The sequence below is a fragment of the Rhagoletis pomonella genome, unplaced genomic scaffold (assembly GCF_013731165.1).
Source record: "Rhagoletis pomonella isolate Grant_MI unplaced genomic scaffold, Rhpom_1.0 Rhpom_scaffold_00002, whole genome shotgun sequence".
Classification (NCBI taxonomy): domain Eukaryota; kingdom Metazoa; phylum Arthropoda; class Insecta; order Diptera; family Tephritidae; genus Rhagoletis; species Rhagoletis pomonella.
This window is the reverse complement of record NW_023458556.1, coordinates 16,317,347-16,340,319: the sequence shown is the minus strand read 5'-3', so window position 1 is coordinate 16,340,319 and position 22,973 is coordinate 16,317,347. Positions and strand designations below refer to the sequence as shown.

Genomic DNA, 22,973 nt, shown 5'->3' with positions numbered 1-22,973 from the left:
TGAAATTAGATTTTTAAAGGTCGGAAACCCGAACTTCCTATTTCTATTTAATCTATTGCTTCACAGCTTCCCTTTATTATATAGCTAGTGGGGGTAAAGGAAGGTGGAAACCTACAGCGACGACAAAGAAGTCTAGACTTGACTACTTTTCAAGCATGTTTTATGTAGTAGCAGAAGCAATATTATATGAAACGGTGCCCCCGATTGGTTCAAATGGTCAACACTCTTGGGAAACCAGATGATTTATCTACTGACACAGCGGTTATCAAATACCAGTTTCTCTTAGAAATCTTCTATAATAACAGCAGATACTGTGGCTTGCCTAAAGTAGCAAAAAGGACTTCCTTTATATGAACGCTGATTGCGGACTTACTAAGGTTCCACAAAAGTCTAACAATCTGCACTTATCCAAGCATATCATGTCAGACAGGGAAATGACTAGGTCAAAGTATATAACACGTTTATCATATCATGAGTTCTTGATAATGATTGTGTGATGTCAACTAAAGAGTTGATTCTAATAACACGACACATACAAGTGACACGTACTTCCACTCAGAGGCATTCTCAGAGGCCCATTCTGAATACTCTCTATAAGTGCCAAGAGGAGGCATATCAATCTAACCGAAGTTATTCCAAGTATGTTGTCTGTTAAACCATTTCCTATCTCGGATCAAGCTGTGGGGTTATGATATTTTCACCTCCAGCGTCTCCTCCTAACGATTGAAAAAGCGTGATCCCAAATGCAGGAGACGGCTTGTGTGGAGAGCTGGGCATTGACACTGGATGTGTCTGCCGAGGGAGCTTGTTTGGCATACGCCACTTTATTACCTTGGAACCTAATGTTTTAAGTGCCGCCTGGCTGTCAACGAATATGGTGAAGTTCCCTAACAAAAATTTACTATCCCAGGATGACGTGAATTAATCAATTTTGACTTCTAATTCGTGCCCATAATTGGTCTGCTTCCACAATTTCAAACTTATTCTTTCAGAACAAAACTTGTGTTTAAAGGGCAGATAAAGTTTCAAAGCTAGTTGAGAAAATGGCTAAGATCGAAGCAAATTTAGGGAACTGCTTTTCGAATTATAAACGCCAAAATTTTCGAATTCTTTCAAATTGTCGCAGTTTGATGCGTTATACCAAAAACAAAACACATATGCAAATTTGATTAATTTAGAGTATTCCAAATTCAGTTAGAGATATTAATATAAATATGCCATATTTAGTATTTCATTAATTCAAGAAGACACTTCCACATTTAGTTGGTATGTATTTACATTAGGGTGCCTCACTCTCCATACAGAAAAAGAGTACAGTACTTGCATCGGAAATATACAATTTATTATATTTTAAGACGTCCGCCAATATATTTCGGAAAAATCTTAAGACGAGATTTATTTGAAAATACCTCCTAAAATATAGTTTTTTATAAATCAAATTTGTTTAACAGTTATTTATTCCAATAATTACCTCAGTTAATGGAAGAGTTTAAGGACGGTATAAAAATCTTTAAAAATTTTAGCTATGCAATCAAAATAATGGGGTTTTTTGGAATTATTTTCAAGTAAGTCCAGTTGGCGAAAATCTTAGTATTTTACCGAAATATTTTGGGTAAAGTCTTACAGTTTAAAAAAATGTATAATTCCAGCGGAAAATTCGCTTTTTTTGGTTCACCCTAAGGTACATACATACATACATACATATGTACGCAAAACATCAAGGACAATTAAATATGAAATTTATAATTTACAAAACAATTGGCATTGACTGTGCGAGCGCAATTTTAGAAGGCTGTCGAAAAGGTATTGACTCATATAAAAGTACGTATAAATCTTTGAATTGTTGTTCGTCATTGCGCACTCATTCTAAAGTGCAGCAGCTCAATTTCATCTAAACTGACCTTAGCTTCACAACTGCCATGGTAATTCATGTGTCAACGCTGCCAAAATACGCAATTCAATTTATGTAAAAAAAACTTTTTTTGCCACGCATTTGAATTATAGTTATAGTACTGGTATGTACAGCTGCATATTTGTATGCTTGTGCAGCAGGTGTGTGAAAAATATCCAATGATTTACATAATATTGCAGTGTCAATCAAAACACGCCCATAAACCATTGTCACAAAAAAAACATAAGTAAATTAGTTTTAGAAATAAATACATATAGATGTTTAGTGGATACTTACTTATGTATGTATGTATGCGCAAAGATTTATTTTTTATTTATTATTAATTTTATTTTTGCATAAATATTTAAGTTTTTTAGTTACAAGACCGCCTTGTTATAGCGACTCTATAATGCTTGGGAAGTTGTGTGTGCGTAACGCAGTTAAATCTCAACGGCATTAGAGACATAGCGACGATTTGATTGAGCTTCTATAAAGAAGCCGCATCCTGGCCTCTTTTCATTTCTCTAAGCATTGCTGAAGGTACGGGTGAGGATCAGGAACCCACAAGTTGCTATGTTGATTATGAGAGGATAAGATCGTTATGGCTTATTTAACGAGTTAAACTGGCATATTTGTGTTTCAAATTCCAAGACTATGCCGATCAGCCTTAATCTGCTGGGACAAATTTCGGCATGGAGGCTGAATTTTCTGACTGTGCGGCCAAAAATACCATCTTTGCCCACCAAAGCGGCGATAAAGTGCAGACAAGCGCTAAATAAGCGAGGCAGCGAGCCTTCTTGTCTGTCATTATTAATGACTCATTATACCTGTCAATTTACTCGAATTCTGCTTTCTTCTTGTAAGTTGTGACTCAAAAAATATTTCATAGAATTTCCTAATAAAATGTAGCGAATCAACATTTTTCACATTTATTGATCAATTTTTAAATAGTACCAAAAATAAGGAAAAAAGTAACCAGGGTTTAAAAAAATTGCCAATTATTTTTTTTACAAAATTTAAAAAAAATCGTAAAAAAATGCAAAAATTATGCTATGGAAATTTGAAAAAATTCGCGTTAAATGTTTTGCATGCATAAAAACATATGTTATTCTGAAGTTAATTTTCGATATACCATCGGATCCAGTCCTATACTTTCATAGGAAGATATGCATACGTAAATACTTAAAACAAAAGTAAACCTCAATAAACGAAAATAAAAATAGCTAAAACGTGTTCAAATACCGCGTCCCTATTTATATTTTTGCCACTGTATATGGTAAAGAACTATACTTGCAAATCTAATTGCATTTCGAGGGAGGCTGCAGAGAACTAAGTTATTGCAGAACTAATTAGCGACAATGAATGGTTTTAATGCTGATGCGCTTTCTGGAACATGTTATTTATGTTACGAAGATTTAAGCTACCAACTGTGCACTAACTTTGACTTTGGCTCGCCTTGCGCAACATTTCGCATCACAAGAAATTGCAATTGCAACTTAAAGCTTTTCCAACGCCAACTCAAGAATATACAGACTTAAGGTAAACTTCGCCCTAATTTTAATGCCATTCACGCAGCACACCACTAGTCGTATCCTGTCACTTGCCCTTGTTGCATCCTTGCCTGTGTTGTCTTATTTGAGTACAAACTCTGCGTTCGTTTTGCACCCTTTTTTTTTTGCTTTCAATTTGTTGTTATTGGTGTTGCATTATTTTAAAGTCAACTTAAAGTTTGCGCACAGCAAAACGATGCAGAAATTCAAATGAATGACTAAAAAGATTGGAAACTTACTGTCGCAAACGAAGGGAGTGTGTTTCCATCAGGCAATCGAGAAAATGAAACGGGGGAAACGTAAATAAACGAATCAAGGAAACAATGCCACTGAGTGCAATCGAGGAATGTGGAGCAGCGTTAACTGAGCGACACCAGAGCGCCATTGAAGCGTCATTCAAGCGTGTTGCAGAGCATCGAGTATGATTAACTTGCCATCACAGGGAAGCGCAATTGGCCAAGGACGAAGGACGAACGTTGTGGGGAATGGCAACGTGCATTCAGCAAAGCGGCGAACGGGCGTTGATGAGTGGCTATGTGTGGGGATGCTGGCATTTTTTCTTTCTTAGCCATTTTTAAGTATCTATGACGCTTTATGCATATCCTTGGCTTTCTAGTTATTATAAATGCTGCATATACCGATACATTTCTCTACTTGGCGACTCTCAAAAGAATATTCGCATTTTCTTTATGTCTCACTTGCATCGGGTGGCAAGGTTGTTGCGCATTTGAAGACACTATTGCACGTCGCCAATACTTACAGAACGTGCCATAGTTATGCAAATTTACTGAACTGTTTATAAAATTAGCACTGGCGCCGGTATGACAATGATGAGATGGACAATAAGTGTTGCCCTCAGTGAAGTGTCCGGAAGTGGATGACAGCATTCTGATTTAAATGCACGTATTATTCGAATTAAAATTGGTTGTGAGTGTATAAAATAAATGAAATAAAATAACAGGAAATACCACTTTTTGCCCTGAATACTCTATTCACGCCGTTAAAGGTTTTATTTTCATCTGCTCAATCGACGTCCCAAATTTAAATAGTAGTGGGTAGAGAATATCACCTCTGTCTTGGATTTGAGGTTTGAGCTCGAAAGAGTACTGACGGATGTCGACCACTCAGCCAAATCGATTTCCACCGTTTAAGTTGCTGGGATGGTAAGAATGTTTCTCCTTAAAAACCACAGACTTTTGTTTTTGAGCCTAAATCTAAAAGAGTGTCGGAAAAGTGGAGATGTTGTAATGCTGGATATAGTCTCTCTTAAACAGAAATCTGGTATGAAAAGTTCCCGACGCTCCGACTTGCTCTTCGTCTTGTTCGCTTCGACAAGAAACGTTCGGTGGGGAATCCTATTTTTCTGGCATTGCCGCTTTCCTTTCCCTTATCTTAAGTGATCCGTTCTAGAGATATAGTACTGCTCGGAGATAACTTAAAAGAGCTTTGAAGCTTTGATTTAATGACTACAAAGGGTTTAGAAGGTTACAAATAAAAAGATTCTACCCAGTGACTCATAGAAATGCAGTTTAAACTCTCGTCGTTTGGAACACCTACAAAAATACACGTCGCAACCGATTTCTATTTTTCAGAAATATTTTTTATTTTTATGTTTTTCTTAAATTTTATGTAAAAATAATATTATGCTTATTATTTAAAGAAAATTAAATTACGCAAACTTTATATCCGTTTTTTTAATATCCATTCACTCAACTTAAATACAATTTTCTCTCAAAGTCTCAATACCATTCTGTAAACCCTTCTAAAGTACTTCAATTATTTCTATCAAGTATCCAATTTGCAGTTTGACACTCTTTGGTACACTGCATTCACAGCAGCAATTCTGCAACTAATTTTCCCGCTGCCACGAAAGCGCAGCGTATTTTTTGACGACAAACTTTTGTGAAATTGTCATAGAATGCCTAGCCGTAGCATGAACACACATAAATTCTCTTGTCTACCTGTTCGGCGTGGCTGTGGCCCAACCTAAAAGTTTTGAAATTTGAAAATGTAATAAATTTTATATTGGGCCGCTCCAAAGCAGCAGTCAACGAGCCAGCAGCGCGCGACCAACAACAAATAAAGTCAAACAATGCGGCAAACCAGCGATTTGAAATGTGGTCGCCAATGAGTGGGACAAACCAACCAACCAAACAACCAAGTAACCGACAAACTTACAACAAATCAGCCAACTATCAACCCAACATTTTAGGCCTACAAGCAAATGTGAGTAGTTTGCCGGATTTTGCATATAAAATTTACGCGAATTCGCAAAGGAAAAAAATGAAATAAAATTGGTGCAAAAAACTTCGACAGCAAGCAGCTGCCAAAAAAGTTTAGAAGTTAAAGAGTGCAAAAAGAGAAAGATAAGGCAGCTGCTGAAAGGCGTGGAATTGATGGAGGTTGGTGTAACTTGCTACACAGCCTCCAGTGCACTTTGCTAATGTTGTAATTGCAATGTTGTTTATTTCTTTTTTATTTAAATTTTTGAAAAACAAAAATTGTATGTGGCACAATTCGAAAATACTAGTATAATGTGTAGAGTCGGGCAGTCCTTAAAATACAATTATGACAATTTCAAAATTAAAAAATATTTAGGGGTTACCAGGGTATGAAGGTACATAGGTTCTTTGGGTACTTAAAAGAACCCGCCTAAGTAACTCGATGCGGGTACTTTAACGAACATAATAACTGATGTAGTACATCTTCTTATTAACTTACATAAATACTTGAATAACAACATTTAATGAAGTATACATAGTTTAAGACCAAAATCGTAGCATTATTTAAACACATAAACAAGTAAAGAAAAACTTTGTTAAAAAAATATTTAGTGCAATGGTATGTCATTTTTACAAGTATTAAATTGTTTAAAAGTCAAAGTTGAACAAATCATTTTGTACCAAATTCAAAATGATATTGTTTGCCACTTATGTTTATTTATTAACATACAAACAAATAACATATAACAAACAATTACAAATACCATAAACCTAAGCTTAAGATTTTGTCGAACACTTAAAAAAAGATTCATCATAATTTCCAACTTTTTCTCAGAAGTGTTTTTTGAGTATACAGTTTTATAGCCCATTTAATTTTGGTGTAATAATGTGCAAGCTTCAAGTGGCTAAAAATTGCCGTTGATTTTTTAGAATTTTTTTTTACCGAAGGTGTGTAGCGCTGCTACTGAATTTGAAAATACGTGAATATTTTAAGGAATTTTAAAAGAGCACTTAAAAGGGGAAACTTATAAGTAAAATTGTTGTTTATAAGAAAAATTGAGGTACTTAGGCGGGTTGGGTAAATAAGCGGGGAGGTACTTAAGAGAGGGATTTTCTTCTGATTATTTTAAAAAATGCACGGTGTCCACAAATGTTGGTTACTTAAGCGGGCGGCTTGGGCGGGTTTTACTTTACATCATGTTTTCTAATATTCGATAAAATATTGAGTTTGAAAATAAATAAACATCGCAAAAATTTTGTTTTTGACCAGCTATAAAGATTAAAAAAATTCGATTCGAAAAAAAACTTCGATTTTGCGTAGCTATAAAAAAAATTTAGGTATGGCTAACTGGGTGTGTGATTTTTTTTTAAACCTCAATATTCTACAAAATTTTTACTTTGACCAGTTACAAAAATAACAAAAGAATTTAGGGGTCCCATCAGGGTATGAAAATATTCTAAAAAATTTTGGCTTTGCCCAGTAATACAAATAAAAAAATGCAGGGTTCGCTAGCAGGATGTAAGAAAAAATGTATTTTGTTTAGATCCTAAAAATACGAATTTTGTTTCATATGAATAAGTTTCAATACTTTTTGACATATTTATCCAATTTCAAGTAATAATTTTGTCGAATTTTTGCCTTAAAAAAAATAAGTTTTTCCTAACCCTGGTAGCACCCCAAAAAAATTTTTGTAAAATTTTTAACTTTTTAGCTGTATCTTTATTTTGCACGGAAAACAAACAATTAAGGTGTACATTTTTTAAGGACCAACCTAACGTATAGTACTTATGATTTATGTACATATGCTTTGCGTATCATTAGAATGTTTAGCAGCTAAATAAACAAAATCGATTTCATTTTGGGAAGTTTTTTAGTTGGAGGCGCTAAAATTGTGGGCAAATAATTTTGGGTAAAACGCAAATTTTTTTGAGTTGATGGGAAATTGAACAGTTGGTATGTAATCGATTGCCAACCCATTCCGCCGCTGCAAAACTCGTTTGCGTATGTACTAGGGTGATTAACTCGGTTTTTCCAAACGGTTTCAACCGTGTTTTTTTTTTATATCTACAGGTGTTTTTTTTTTTTATATTAACTTTTCGAATATCGGATAAGCCGCATTTTTTTACCGAACAAACCATTTTTTTTATTTCATACAAATCTTGACCTCTTAATAAAATTTTTTCAGTTTTTCGAAGTTTTCAAGGCTTTTTCCAGTTTAAGGGAAAATTATATCCTGGGTTATTTCGGGATGAACAGTATATCATATTTGCTACCAATAAATTAATGTTTGACGCTTAAATGTTTTCTACGAGCTTGGCGGAGCGTCTCCAACTCGTGCACTGCTTCTTCCTGTTCGTACACAAATTGAGAGACCGTCATTTTACTCCACCTCCGAAGGAGCTTTTTTATGGCAGAAGTAAACTCGGAGTCTTGCCTAGTGCCTAAAGTATTAAAAGCAGGCAATAGTTAAGATCAAACGTGAATTTTTCACTGATTTTTATTTGAGCAAAAAAAAATTTTGGACTTATTTTTCTTTGCTCTTTTCTAAATAAAACCTATCCATGACTCATACCACCAGATGTATGAAAACTATGTAAAAGAAAACTATGTTGATCGTAAACTGGGCTTGAACCACAACGTCTGCGAAACCTAAAAGTTGAAGCTTTGTAGGTTAAACCTTCGAAAAGATTTGACCCCATGAATTTTCGTTTTCTTCTACAGAGTGCGGGGCATTCGGATAACAGTTGAGGGAAGGTTTATGGCCCCCCTCATTTCTGAAACTTCTGCCATTTTGGGGAACCTCTAATTTGGCTGCGCGCCTTTCGATGGCTAAATGGCCTGTTAGCAGGCTCATGGCTGTGGCTAACTCCCTTTTTCCCAGCATGAGCAGATCGTTGCACGTTTAAGAGGTGAACGCCTTAGAATGGGCTTGCAGGTAGTAAGCGGCATGCCTACGCAGATGTACCAGCTCCTTTAAAGATCTGCGGCAGTCCGCGAGTCCGAGTGAAGTGCCTTGAGCGTCGCCTGACTGTCTGACTAGATGGAGATGTTTTACATAAGACTTACATCGGAGGAGCTTTTAATATTGTATCAATATAAGCTATACTGATTACTTTACAAGCAAACAATGTGGAACCTACTACTCTTTTATTTATAAGAAAAGCTTTTATACTGTAAACGAATTATAGAAAAATTGGGTGAAGCCAGGCTAACCGAGCAGGCGGTAAAGGGTACACCAAAGGGAGGGGTACTCTAACCGCTTCTTTGGCTACTCGTGGTAAACGACCTACAAAATAAATTTGAAGGAAAGACACCCAAACTAGTTGTTCATGACATTGGAGTAATTGTGGCAAGGAAATACCTAAACACCATAAGTGATTAAATTAATGGAACTCTCAATACTAAATACCTGCCCGAGTAGGAGTTCAAGCAAATAGCCAAAGGACACCTCTATCTCCATCTGGCATCACTAGGGACCTATTGGTCTACGTGGGATAGGCCAGAATAACCTAGCCTAACCTATATATCTTGGAATTTTCACTAAAGCAGTATTCATGTGCCTGGATTGGGACATTAGGCGATTCATTATACAAACTGAAGATACTTATATTTATTTGCTTTAATGACGCCGTCTACCGCGACATACATAAGCACGAACATGTATACCATTTAATTATTTAAAGTTCTTAGCGTAGTACTGTATGTCCATAGCATTTCCACGCACCCAGTTTGTAAGATTGATATACTCAAAATATTTAAGTACACACGCCCCACAAAACGCAATGTTTTTTTTTTTAAATCTGCAGATATCTATGTACGAGTATATCTAACAGAAACAAAACATAAATGCATAAAATAAATTTAAAATCAAATTGCAATCATTTAAGCCTAAGCCGCCACCCCAACTTACTTACAACTTGCAACTTGCTAAGTGTACGCTGAAAAATCGTGCAGCAGTGACAGCAGCGACCAAAGGCGGCTTGGCTATGCTAAGCTTGTATGTAGGTATTGTTGCAGCCAAAACAATTTTAGTTGCTGTTGTTGTTGCTGCTATCTATTAACTGTTGTTGCTCTCATTAATGCTGCTACAAATATGAGGCTGTAGTTGCTGATTTGGTGCAGCAACATAGCTGCAGACATGCATATACTACATACATCTACATGTAATCCAACGCAGCTCATGCGTTGTTATAAAAAAATTTTTGCACCGGAAAACTGTGCAAGAAAAACAAATCGAAAACAATAAAACTCGTTTCTGCAGCTGAGTTACAGTTTTCAATTCATAAGCGCGCTTTTGCTGGGCTGTAGAGCTGTTGTTGTTGTTGCCGCTGCTGCTGGTGCTGCTGCCACAACTTGATGGCCCAAGCGTATAAATAAACGCAAAGAATACGAAATTGAAACAGTTTTTAGTGCGTTTTTGAAAACGTTTGATCAACAAATTGCCACTCCAAGTGCAACGGTGTTGCAAGCTTCATAACGGCAAAATAAGTCGCAGATTGTCAAAGAAAAGCTAAATTTAAAAGCGATTTTTAGTTTAAACCAAAGTCTTGCAGAACAGTACAAAAGTAGTTAAAGTGAAGTTGTGAAAAAAAAATGGCTTTGAAGGTACGCAGTTATGTTGAAGTGTTGCTGCTTTTTGCTTGTTTTTAAATTGCAAAAGGACATTTTGGAAGGGCTTGAGTGTGCTTTTGGAAAACAAAATGGGAAAACTTTCAAAAGCATGGAAAGACTAGTGAAACATTTCAGACATTTGTGGCAAGAAGAAGAATAAAGGACAAAGGAATGCATGAAAAAAAATTCTTTAAATCTGTGGATATGGTTTTCTTAAATAGTTTAATTATGTGTATAATTGAAGCAAGTTTTCAAGCCGAGCAAAGTTTTTGACATATATTTGATTATGTATACCAACACAAGTCCTTTAATGCCCAAAATATATATTTTAAATATATGTATATTAGGGCGGGTAAATTTTTTTTAACTATGCGTGTATAGAATTTGAGGATTCTAAGTGTAATTCTAATCAAATTTGACAAAGAAACCATGGATAAAAAATCAATTCGGAGTTTGCCAAATTGCGAAAATAAATTTCGAATAAAATAGGAAACTTTCACTGTTGCGCTCTTTGTTTGAAGTTTTAAGAAAAAGATAAGTGCAGAAATGAATTCTTCATAAACGCCTTATAGCTTGTTTTTATACAACATTTAAGCACTTCTTTACGACACTTCAGAAGAATGCTAAGAAACCTATTTTCGCAATTTGGTAAACTCCAAATTGATTTTAGACTTAATATTTCTTCGCAAAAATTGCTTAGATTTACACATAGAATCGTTCTGTGCTTTACCCACGTAGTCGAAAAAATTTCCCGTACAAATTGATCCGCCCTGATGTGATATTAGAGGGCATCACTCTACATACAAAAAAAACAGTGGTTTTTCCCACCGGAAATATTAAATTTATAACATTTTAAGACTTTTTATAAAAAAAATTAGTTGTTAAAAATATTCTTTTTTTTTTTCTAAAAAATTCCCTCAGATGATAGATGTATGCAAGCTAGAAATAAATTTCAATAAATAAATTTTGAATAAATTAGCTTTAATATTTACTGATTTATCGAAGATTTCGTATATCTCCAAATTACCGTTATATGGGATGTGGGCGTGGTTATTGGCCGATTTTAAAAATTTTCGTCCATTTGGTATGTTGTACCGAGGCCAACAACTGTGCCAAGTTTGGAAGAAATTGGTGCAGCGGTTACCAAGCTATACACATGTTACCATAAGTGGGCGTGGCTACGCCCATTTTCCAAAACTTTATAATAGTTTTATTTTTCGGACTGACGAACGGACGGACAGACAGTCACTGCTTAATCGATTTCTCTTTTCATTCTGATCATTTATGTATACATTTGTTTATATCTATCTCGATTCGTTTTGCCTGTTACAAACAACCGTTATGTGAACAAAGTTATAATACCCTTGTGCACAAGTGCGCTCGGGTATAAAAAACAATAAAATAAAGCCTGTGTCACAGGCTTTGAACCCGTGACCAACAACACGGCAGTCGAACACACATCCATTCGGCTACATCAGCCGTTGAGATAACGTGAAAAAAAAACATAAAGGGTATTCAGACTATACTCTTTAAGGTCTTAATTCGGTATTCGATAACTCCCACCATTGTTTTGTCTTTGTAAATTACCAAATATATCATTACCAACTTAACGAGGTGACAGCTCTGATAATGCGGTAATAACACGCGTTAAAATGTCAGCTATTTTTTCTGTCACTTATTTGCTGGAATTTTCTCCCGCGAAATGTGCATACATTTTATCGAAAGTTCAATAAACCTTTCTGTTGTGGAATTAATAAATGTTTATAAATAAAAGAACTTCACGTCAGCTGATTCGAAAGTAATTTCAACCAGAAAAAGAATAAGGGGCGTTCGAAGTTTAAAGTGTTACCGAGTTACCAGATAACGAATTAATACATTAACGAGGAAAGTCTGAATACCCTTATGGTTAAGTTAGTTCTCAAACTTTTTGTTTTGTGTGTGGCTTCCAAACTGCGCATCAGCCGCTCACTTACATACATTGCGATGCATCTTTTCGTTCAACCGTAGTTGTTAATCTTGGTGGAAAAAGGTAATGCATTCCCATTTTTCCACTAGGCATCGTTGCGTATGCGTATGTGAAAGTTTCCGTTGAAGATTTTAAATTAAAAAGTCATACGAAGCAGAGAAGAGAAAAGCTGTAAGTCGGCGGGCGCATAGCAATAAATCCTTTGGCCGTTTTTGAAGTCAGCGAACTCACGTAACGCTATTTGTTTTCATCGTTTTATGCGTTGCTGTTCTCGTTGTTGTTTTGCTTTTGTAAAGTTTTTTTGCAATGTTTATTACTTTTTCACTCTTGGCTCGGATGAAAGTTCATTTTAAAATGTTTACTTTTCACTTTACGCCTTTGCCATTTCTTCTTCGTGGCGTCTTCCCTCATTGTATCCATAGATTTCTACCCTTAGGTGCTCTGTTGAGTTTCTGTTTGTTTACACAGTATTTTAAGTTTTTTTACTGGTGCTTTGTCGGACTTTTCACTTTAGCCGCAAGTTAAAATCAATTGTTTTAAATAACTATGTATTTTTCTTACAAATATTTTGGTTAAATCCTAACGTAAATGGCTTATTAAACAAGATGTCTTGAAACCGATGGGGAGTATATTTTGTTTTAAAAGCAAAAGTTAATAGTTTCTGCCTTAAAAAAATACTTCTGGAAATTTTTTGACTTATTGATGCTATGTAATGTACTATCGTCTAAAAGCGGTTCTGGCCAAGTGTTTCGAGCTGAGCTGTCCTATATCTCGCATACGATCAAAGTTCAAGCCAGTATGGTAGAATGGAGAACTGGGTCAACTTAGGTCGACGGAATGGAAGCTCTTCAAAAAGATTAAACGTTGCCGACGTGAAGAAGGCTGAAACAAATATAGAACCAGCTTAAAAAAGAAAAGAAAAATCCTGGCAAGAGTTCTGCGGCATACTGGAGACCACAAATGAGGCGTCGAGACTTCGTAAGGTATTGACGGGGTCGGACACAGCGTCTTGAAGCGAGCTTGGGCGGTCCCTAGTCAGGAAACCCTAAATTGTCAGTAATCAAGTGACAAATCGGTTTCCTTTTTCTATAGAAAATGTGTCAGTTATTGTGGAAAAGGAGAAAATAGCTGTCAAGTCTTTCGTTCCGTTCAAAGTTTAGTCTTACTGTAGTTCTAGTGAGCCGATAGATCGTTTTCGACTTCCATATGAACTTCCTACGCTTTTCAACGACTTTTCTAGAACAGCATATGGCTACTGCAAACGTCTTTTCCCCATTCCTTAAAGCTCAGCTCCCATCACAGCTAGCGGTTCGGGGTCATGACCAAACAGTTTATTCAACTTTTCAGAGCTCGTAAGCGAAATATCTTTTTCTAAGGCAGACTCTCTATAAGTAAGGAACCCTCTCTCTTCTTGGGAAATGAAAGAGTGCTATTTTCCAGGCATCATTGTACAGTTTCACACAAAGTGTCTTAGAAATTTCCTCTTACAATAAATTCTACGCTGTCATCTTAGAAAGCGATCTCTCGCTAGAAGACGTGCTGCATACTCTCCAATACTACACATAATCGCTTGTGAGAACCCATTGGGAAATAAACGCGTCGTAAGCATTCTGTTTATTAATGACCAAATCAATCTCCCGAATGTCTTTAAGATAAACAAGACGAGTCTAACAGATCTGAAACGCCTTGGGGCACTCGACTATCCATATCATACCGCCCTCTTAAGTTCCGAAATACAGACTCTGCCTAACCAGAATTCCACAGCTATTCAAATATTATTATCCAAAGTAGGCGGCGCTCATCTAATATTTTAAGTTAACAGCATCGAGGTCGTTAGTTTTCATGTTTGCTCTGCCAGGCTGCTTGTTAGACTAGGCTGAATTGGCCTCAATCTGGTCCCTTATGATACCGCACAGAATTTGCATACGCCTTTGCATCCTGCATAAAGTAGCAGGTAGAATTGACGAGTTTGAGCAATCACTGCATCTTTATTCCCTATATAGCATTAAGGTCTCTTAAGTTACTATTCTTAACAGAAGAAGCTCTCACGATATTGTGAGCATGTATTGCATGTGCCTAGGTGAGCTTGCAGTTGGCGGACGGCATCCACAACCTCTGCCAAAGCAGCGAAAGTAGACAGGAAGTGCATTGACTTGCAAGTACGTCTTTTATATCGTTGACTGATATATTCTTACCTCCACTTCGCTGACTGATCTGCGGTTTGGACCTACCTGACTGATTGAGAAAATAAAAATAATATTGTGTGCGACTAGGTAGCTAGATAATTTTCTCAGTCAGCTGACTGCACCTTTTTTCCTTATTAAGTTTTTTTAGATTTAGGTTTAGTAGCACATTCACCACTCCCATGGTCGGTTGGACCTTTTTTTAGCATGAGGTTGACTGATTTCTTAGTTAAAATATGCCATCAGATCACCTTTTCATACAAAAGAATTTGCTTAGCTTTCCGTAAACGTATAAGGTGTTTAATACCCTTGGTTTAACTTCCGTTTTCCTTCCTCCTAAGTTTTATCTGAATAACATCGCCAAGCATAAGAGATGAGAAATCTGTTCGTCGATACTCCTGCTACATACATACATTTATAGATAAGCCTGTACTTAATATTAATTGATATGATCAATATCTTTTTAAAGGCGATCTCGATATCTCGATACCTGAGAATGCTCTTAGGTTATATTCTTTAAAGTATAGCAGTCTTCCAATTGATGTATGTATGTACATATATATTTACATAATCGTATGTATATTCAGTATATGTACATACATATATGTAAATATTTTCTCATTCTTACCATAATTGCCACTTTCGAAATAAATCGAAAATAACCACACAATCTACGCCACATTTTGATAGCACAGTTGTAAAAGTTCCCACTAACGTTTGTGGCAGTAATCAAAATCAAAAAGAAAATGAAAATAAAAATAAATGCCAATCGTACCAGCTGACATACTGCTGCTGAAGATTATTGAGTGGAAAAATGCATATATGCATCCACTTAAGTATGTGCAATACTTTTACACTTAACGGCAAATATGCATACACATATATATACATAATTGATAGAGAATAAGTTTACACTCTTTGTACTTGCTTGCATTTTTATAAACAGGGTTATTTTTTTGGTTTGATTTGTATGAACTTCGGAGTAAATATTTGGTATGGCAGTGCGTATGAGTAACCATGCTGTATGTGAATGAACATTTGTTGTTACCAACACTTTTAAAGTATGAAGCATGCCTTTAGTGTGTTAAGAGGCTATTTTGAAAGTCTTAGGGCTGGTTTCTCCAACTCAACTTAACTTAGTTTAGCCATTTTCCTAAATAGATACAGTATTGGTCCCATCTAAATCACACCAATTTCAGTGTGATATTGTTTGCCATTTAAGTTTACTTATTCATTTTCAAGAATTTTCAATCAAAATATGGTTCATACTCTAACAAAACCCACATAAAACCAGGTTTAAGACTTTGTAAAACACTACAAAAAAATCGCAACAAATATTCACCTTTCTTTTTTCTCAAAAGTGTTAGAATTTTCTTAAATATACAATTTTATAGCCCATTCAATTTTAGCCTGATGATGTGCAAGTGCCTGTCAATGTCTAAAAAGTGCGGTAATTTTTTAATTTTTTTTTGTTGCATTTGCTTCTATATAACGAATAAACACAATTCATTTTTACTTTAGCATATTTAAGACATTTGGCCAATTCACAAGAGTCTCATATTCTTCGTACCGTTGTATGGTTGTAAAAACATAGCACAACAGACGATAGCATGAAATAAAAGACCTTGTGAATTGGCTAATTGTTTATTTATCGAACTTTTCGAAGCTTTTAAAAAAAAAATTTTTTATGCATATTTTTGCCAGCTCTGGCTATTATAACATATTTTCATTCGATTGGCTTCACAGTAAGTAATGCACTTTATGCTATTCGTTGATTAAACTTTAAAATTTCATTTCAATGGTAGTTAGCTTTTCGATACTCAAAATTTTGTTTGCAGCTTTGCTGCATACTATGTCCCCATGAAAATTGTAATTTTCTGGAAATTTGTGCATTAGAGATATCGCAAATGAGCGTAGTATTTGAATGTCGTATTCCAACTACATATGCACACAGGTATGTATGTGCATTAGGGTGCTGGAAAAATTCATGTAAGAAAATTAATGTTGGAATTTTAAAGCTCTCACCACCGAGGAGTTTGCTGATTGAAAAAAAAGTAATTTTAAGGATTCAATATCATTTTTACGAAAAATTTTATTTCCTATTTGAGTGCTTTGAAGAAGAAAAAGAAGCGATATTTTTTCGATACAAAACAATTATAGGGGTTTGCGAGCATTAATTTCCGACTTAACTTTTTTTTTGGATCACCCTAACATACATACATACCAAATGTCATTAAAGTGTGTTAGCAGTAAAATTGCTAGAGTTACATACACTCATATGTAAGTATGCACGAGTAAGTAGAACCAGCATACCTGGTGGTATCGCAATATTATCAAGATTTCCGAAATCCCGGCAAGATTAATTAAAACTTTAAACATTTCGCATACATTTCATGGAGTTTTGAAACCAAAATGAAGGCAACTAAGTAGTGGTGCTGAGAGAAAGTTTTCAAATTTCATCGAATTGCCAAAAAGTTACACACACTACGACAGAAGAGCGTAAAACAAGCGCGCCATCTCTCGCCCTCTGTCGTTTGTTCGACAAGTTGGCCGTCGGCAACTGTCTGTGCAATCATTAAGTCCTGCTCATGCAACAATTAATTACACCAAATGTGCCTTTTATACGGCTGCTGAGCGCCTAAAACTATGCTTCGCTCTTAAAATTTGTTTCACTTGCATTTTATTGCCCTTTCATTTATGTATATACACACGTTTACGTTCACTCATTTCAGGTTATTTTCGTAATTGCCGCTGTGATTGCTTGTGCGCATGCCAGGCCCGGTGGCCCAGCGGCCTATTCCATCTCTGCGCCCAGCGTGGATCACGCCTCAGTGGGTAACACACAAGAGCATACCGTGAAGGGACATTACGGCCAATCCTCGCAATCGGACTACTCCAGCGCCGTGCAAACTGCGCACTCACAATCGCACGTTCAACGCTCCAGTATTAGCAACGATGCAGGCATTGCGCCACATATTGGCGGTAAGTTGGAAATTGCGCGATTTTTATTGCACAGCAAAGTTGAGCTTGAGACAATTTTTATTATTCTACATTTAATGATTAACAATTAAATTTATTTCATATTTTTGCACACTTACATATGTAACACGCCGTTTCGCACACACTTTACTATTTTTCGCACCGTCACAACTCACTTCGCACTTATGTTTTGTTGCTTCTTCTGCACTGTCTTGCACTTTTACTTACACACACACACACACGCACATGCACACTCCTTCCTACATACTTATGCACACCCTCTAATTCTGTGCTAACAAATGAACGTAAATGAAAAAAAAAAAAAAACAATAAGGTCACGTAGTCGCCGCCGCTGCACCTGTTGCCCATGCCTATGCTGCCCCCGTTGCTGCCTACGCTGCACATGGCTATGCCGCGCATGGCTATACCGCGCCGGCAGCCACTTATGCCGCGCATGGCTACACCGCGCCGGCGGCCACCCTCAGCCATAGCTATGCTGCACCTACGTACGCTGCGTACGCGCATGCTGCCCCCGCGCTTTCCCATGGCATCGCATATGCTGCACCGGCCAGCTATCATGCTCCGGCTATTAGCTACCAAACTGCACACGCTCCAGCTCTGCATTACGCCGCTTCTGCCCCGGCTTATGGACATTACGCCGCGCCTGCTGCTCTCGCGCATAGCTATGTCGCTGCTGCGCCGGCTGCCTCTGTGAAATACGCTTCGGCACCTGCTTATGGTATGTAGAGAAGAGCACAAACGCTTAAAAATAAATAATTTTTATTAGCATTTGTAGTTGCGTAGATCTAAATATTTGCTAATACACTAATTTATTTGCAATAAAATATATATTCAAACTAGCCAGCATAGTCCCGATGAATTTATTAAACTCCCAAAATTTAAGTTTATGATATTTATGAGTAAAAATACCAAATACTATATGTACAAATATGCCTATGTTCGTTTGTTGCACCATTTTATCATTGTAAAATCTAAATTGTAAATATTTGTAAAATAGTTTTTTATTTCACCAACGCACAAAGAATTTTAATTTTAATTTGAATTTTATGTGTTGCCAGCCCATTAAAATGATTCGCCGCGTTGCCACGGACCTTTAGTTATTTCAAAAGAATTAAAAATCCAAGCTTTAAATTCTATGTATCATCTACTCGTTGTATTTATAACTAGTGAACACGTAGGGCCACAATTTTTGGCCAAGAAATTGCATACAATTGGTGAAATTTGCCAGAAACCATTTAGGTTAGGAAGGCAACTTTCTACAGGCCTGCCATATATATATTAGGGTGGTTCTTAGAATATCGACATCGAATTTTTTTATGGGGCATCAATTTATTTGCTTTTACGAAAATTTAAAAATTAAAAAGAAAAACATTAGGGGTCGCGAAAACTCAAAAAAAAAAAATATTTGAAAACTGATAATTTTGACATATTACTCACACTTTTTTATATAAATATAGAAACTCGTTGAGTTAAACTGATTTAAAATCAAAATTTTGTAGAAGATTTTTCAAACCCTGGTAGGTACAACTAAAAGTTTAAAAAGAAAATTGCGTACGTAGCTTTTGTATAAAACCATTCAGGTTAAGAAGGCTGTTGCAGATGCTACTTACACCCCTCCTACTCAAATCTTGGGTGTACCTACATGATGGCGGATTGATTCACTTTTAGCTAACCCAGAGGTAAACTGATGCGTAACGATTAGATTGGAAGTCGATCTTGATACGAGAATTTTATGTGTAATTCTAAACAAATTTGCCGAAAAAACCATGGGATTTGGATGTAGTGTCGTAAAGATGTTTTAAATTTTGTATAAAATCATAGCATGTATTTTTTTTTCTATGGAAGATCCATTTCGGCAATTATCTTTTGATCTTTGATTTTTTACTGAATGTCGTTTTCGTACGCAAAAATTTGCAAGGAACTAGCAAAAGAGGGGAAATTGAGAGAGCAAAAATGACAGCTGAACTTGCAAGTTTTACTGGATTTTTACTGGATAAATTTTTGCTAGCAACTATTTGCTAGTAAGGAAAACAGCTGGAGGCATGATGCTTAATGTAATTCACATTAACAAAATAATTGTTTGTGGTGCTTTTAGAGTTGCAATTGGCAAAAAAAACCTATTTAAATATAAGTTGGAAAATACTAGTTTTCTATGAAAATTGCATCGGAAAATAACAAATTAATCAGCTCTTCATAAAACTAGCAACTTCTTGCTGGTTTTGCGTTTTCTTACTTTCTTGCATATTTCACTCATTGGGAGTAAATATTGGCTTACTCTCCGAAATTTGGTTACTGGCAAGTTACCGGATATTTTTTTGCTGGAGAATACGAAAACACAACTTTTTTCTCCTCCGATGCTATACGCGAAAAAATTTACCTGCCCTAATGTACATATATAAAATGAAGTGAAGAATACATTAACTTCCCTGCAGCAAAATTGAAGGAACAGTCTGGCAAAGCGCTAGCTCCGTCCTACAAATTTCAGAACTACATACATATCACTTAACTACTGCAAAATGGCTGCAGTGCGGGACAGTTGAAACTTGCGATGTGTTAGTTGTGCTGTCCTCAAAGTTTTTCACATTTAGCATGCGAAAGCTGAGAAGCAAATGCATAAATTCTCAATTCCCATTTCCCGTACAATACGAACATAGCTACGCGGGAGGACCTCCGACTCTAACATCGCTTATCGCGAGTTCAAATCGTTGTGATTTTCAGATTTGATAAATTGAGATAGTTGCGTGCCGCTCAAAAATTTGAAGATAAAATCGCATATTTATAATCAGGGAACGGATTTTATGGAAATTGCCTTTTTTTCTGCTAAAGAGATAGAGTATATTCGATTAAGAATGTCCACGATTTAGCTTTCTCTGATTCCATATATACACATTTGATGTTGCCTTTTTTTTGCCTTTTTTAAGATATTTGCCTTTTGTTGCCTTTTCTACCTTTAAAAAAGTGATTATAGCATTTAAAATTTTTTTTTTTAAGATTAAAAAATATACACATGCCCATGCGGCTTATAGAAACGCAGGGACCTCTTGCCAAACTGGTGTTGGAAAAATTCAAAGCCGTTTTCTCAGCTAACGTAGGCTTAGAGACAATAAGGGGTGTGGATAAAATTGTAAAGGGCGCGGAAAACGCCCTTAATCGTGATAATATGAACGTTTAAAACGTTCCATAGTTAAATTGGGCGCCGCTTGTATCAACTTACGTCGAGCGCACATTTAGTACATTCAAGGCTTTTCTTCGCGAAAATCGAATGAAAATGCTGCCAGAAAACTTCAAAATGCATCTTGTGGTTCAATGTTACTACAGATTAAAGTTTTATGAGTTAGAAACTCGAAAGGATAAAATAGTCAAAGATACAAAGTACAAATTTTTCATATAATGAAACTAGTTCATAGTTTTTCTCTTTTTACTTGTAATATAAACATTTCTAAAAAAAATATATTTTTTGATTGTTCTTCGTATTTTCTGTCTTTTTTTAGTGCCTTATTTTGCTTTTTATGCAATACCTTTTTTTTGCCTTTTCCAGCCTTTTTCGCTATTTTATTTTGCCTTTTTTATAGGTTTTTAGGCCCTAAAAATCCGTTCCCTGTTTATAATAAATTGAAATTAAATTAAATACAATGCATAAAAGAAGAATCATCAACATTTTTTTTGTAACTCTTTGCCCCAGATCTGTGCAAAATGGAACCAGCTCAGAACGAGTTCTGCGGAGGGGGGCAATTGCCACTTCGTAGGACATGGCCATGTTAAAAATGACAGTCGAAAGCATTTTTAATTTGGGATAGATGTAGAACCAGTACCGTCACTTTTCTTGCTAGTTCGGCGCGACTTCCGAACCAGTTTAATTTACTGAAGGGCTTTGATTCAGGTGCAAGTATAAAAAAATAGCAAATAAATAAGTGTGTGTAGGTTAACGCCCCCGGCATTGTCATAGAAACCGCCACAACAGGTTTGACTTGCCACAAACATGCGAACTAATGCATATTTAGATATGTAGGTATGTATATATATATATATGCATATTCTTCTTTTTTCTACCACTAACATATAAACAGATGCACTATTTACAAACGCTGTTATGAAGATGCGTATGTATGTATGTATTTCCGCGGCGTATTTTAAAGGGAGCAGATACGCATCTATAATTTACATATTGACAATAATTTTAATCTACTTAAAAGCTTTGTGTCAAAGTTGAAGTGTTGTTAAACATTGTAATGAAGCGTGAATAACAACTTGACGCTGGTACTTATATACATAGATACATATGTAAATTCATACAAATATATGTACATACTAATGTGCATATATACATGACTGTTTATATAACTAAGTAACAAGAAATCTAAACCATTTTTTTTTACATACACCAAAGGTGTGTTTAAGAAATTAAATTTGTATTTATTTTTCGAAATCTTCAAAATAGGGATGGATGCTATTTGATTTTTGTTTAGGTTCATCCTTTGGTTTTCGTAATAAAGAAATTTTTTTATGAAACGAGACTTCCGAAAATCGACTTAATTTTTTTTTCTATGGATAAATTTTCGAAAAATTTTCAATTTACCATTATTCAGCTTAAAAAAGCGCTTCCACTTAATCACGTATATCTTACGAACCAATTTAACAATTTCAATAGGAAAAACGGCAAATGAAAGCGAATAAAAAATTGTCCATAAACCATATACTTATCGACGTTTAAAGTACAAACCCGCGTATCAACAAAATGCAAAATCGCGCAACTAAAATTTTTTGCTAAAAATTGGATTTGCTCAAACAAGCTCTTTGCTTCAATCTAGAAAATAATTTATGCAACCTCACATACGCGATTTTGCATTTTGTTGATACGCGGTTTTGTACGTTACACGACGTTATACATATATGTACATACGCCATGAGTACGGTGACCATCCGTCCTGTATTATACGGGACAGTCCTCTTTTTTGACCCATTGTCCTGGTAATTTATTTATTTTATACGGGACGCCAAATGTTCTGTATTTCTTTAATGCCCTGTATTTGTCCCGTATTCGGTGTTCCGACGCCTTAACAGCTCATTACAATGGCATGCCTATGAACGAGTTTTAAGTGATGTTGGTATATGATTGTAATTTTCTTTATAAACAGTTATTATTTTCTAATCTGAATGCCTGTGATTCGAATCGAGGAATACATACAGCGGCCAAAATAGAAATTAGGACTCGACATTTTAGTAAGTTTGGCTATTTTTCCTCAGTTTATTATTTATTTTATGAAAGTAAAGCTCTTTTAGTAACAAAAACCATATAATACCAAACTTCCAACTTTGTGAGAAAACTATAAAAATTAATTCGCCAAAATTTCAAACTTTTTAATTCGAATCTTTAGAAAAAAATTTGGTTTGCAGTTTTGTAACTCATTAAAATTTAGTATAATAAAGTGCGAGTGGAAAGTGCTGCTCATTTGCTTTTCTTTAAAAAAAAAGGTCGAACATACATACTTACTTTATATGAAAAAAATGCGTAACACCGTCACCAAAAAAAAAAAATTGCCAAAAATTAG

At 35.6% G+C, this 22,973-nt stretch overlaps 1 protein-coding gene across 1 annotated transcript in view; it reads left to right on the top strand.

Annotated features, from left to right (window-relative positions):
• The first annotated feature begins 10,085 nt into the window (after positions 1 to 10,085).
• LOC118733152 (cuticle protein 21.3) overlaps positions 10,086 to 22,973 on the top strand; it is a 147,834-nt gene continuing 134,946 nt past the window's right edge. Inside the window, exons 1-2 of the mRNA XM_036462413.1 lie at positions 10,086 to 10,269; positions 17,157 to 17,406. Of these exons, the coding sequence (XP_036318306.1) occupies positions 10,258 to 10,269; positions 17,157 to 17,406 (262 nt within the window). The 5' untranslated portion in view covers positions 10,086 to 10,257. The remainder of the gene's footprint in view (positions 10,270 to 17,156; positions 17,407 to 22,973) is intronic.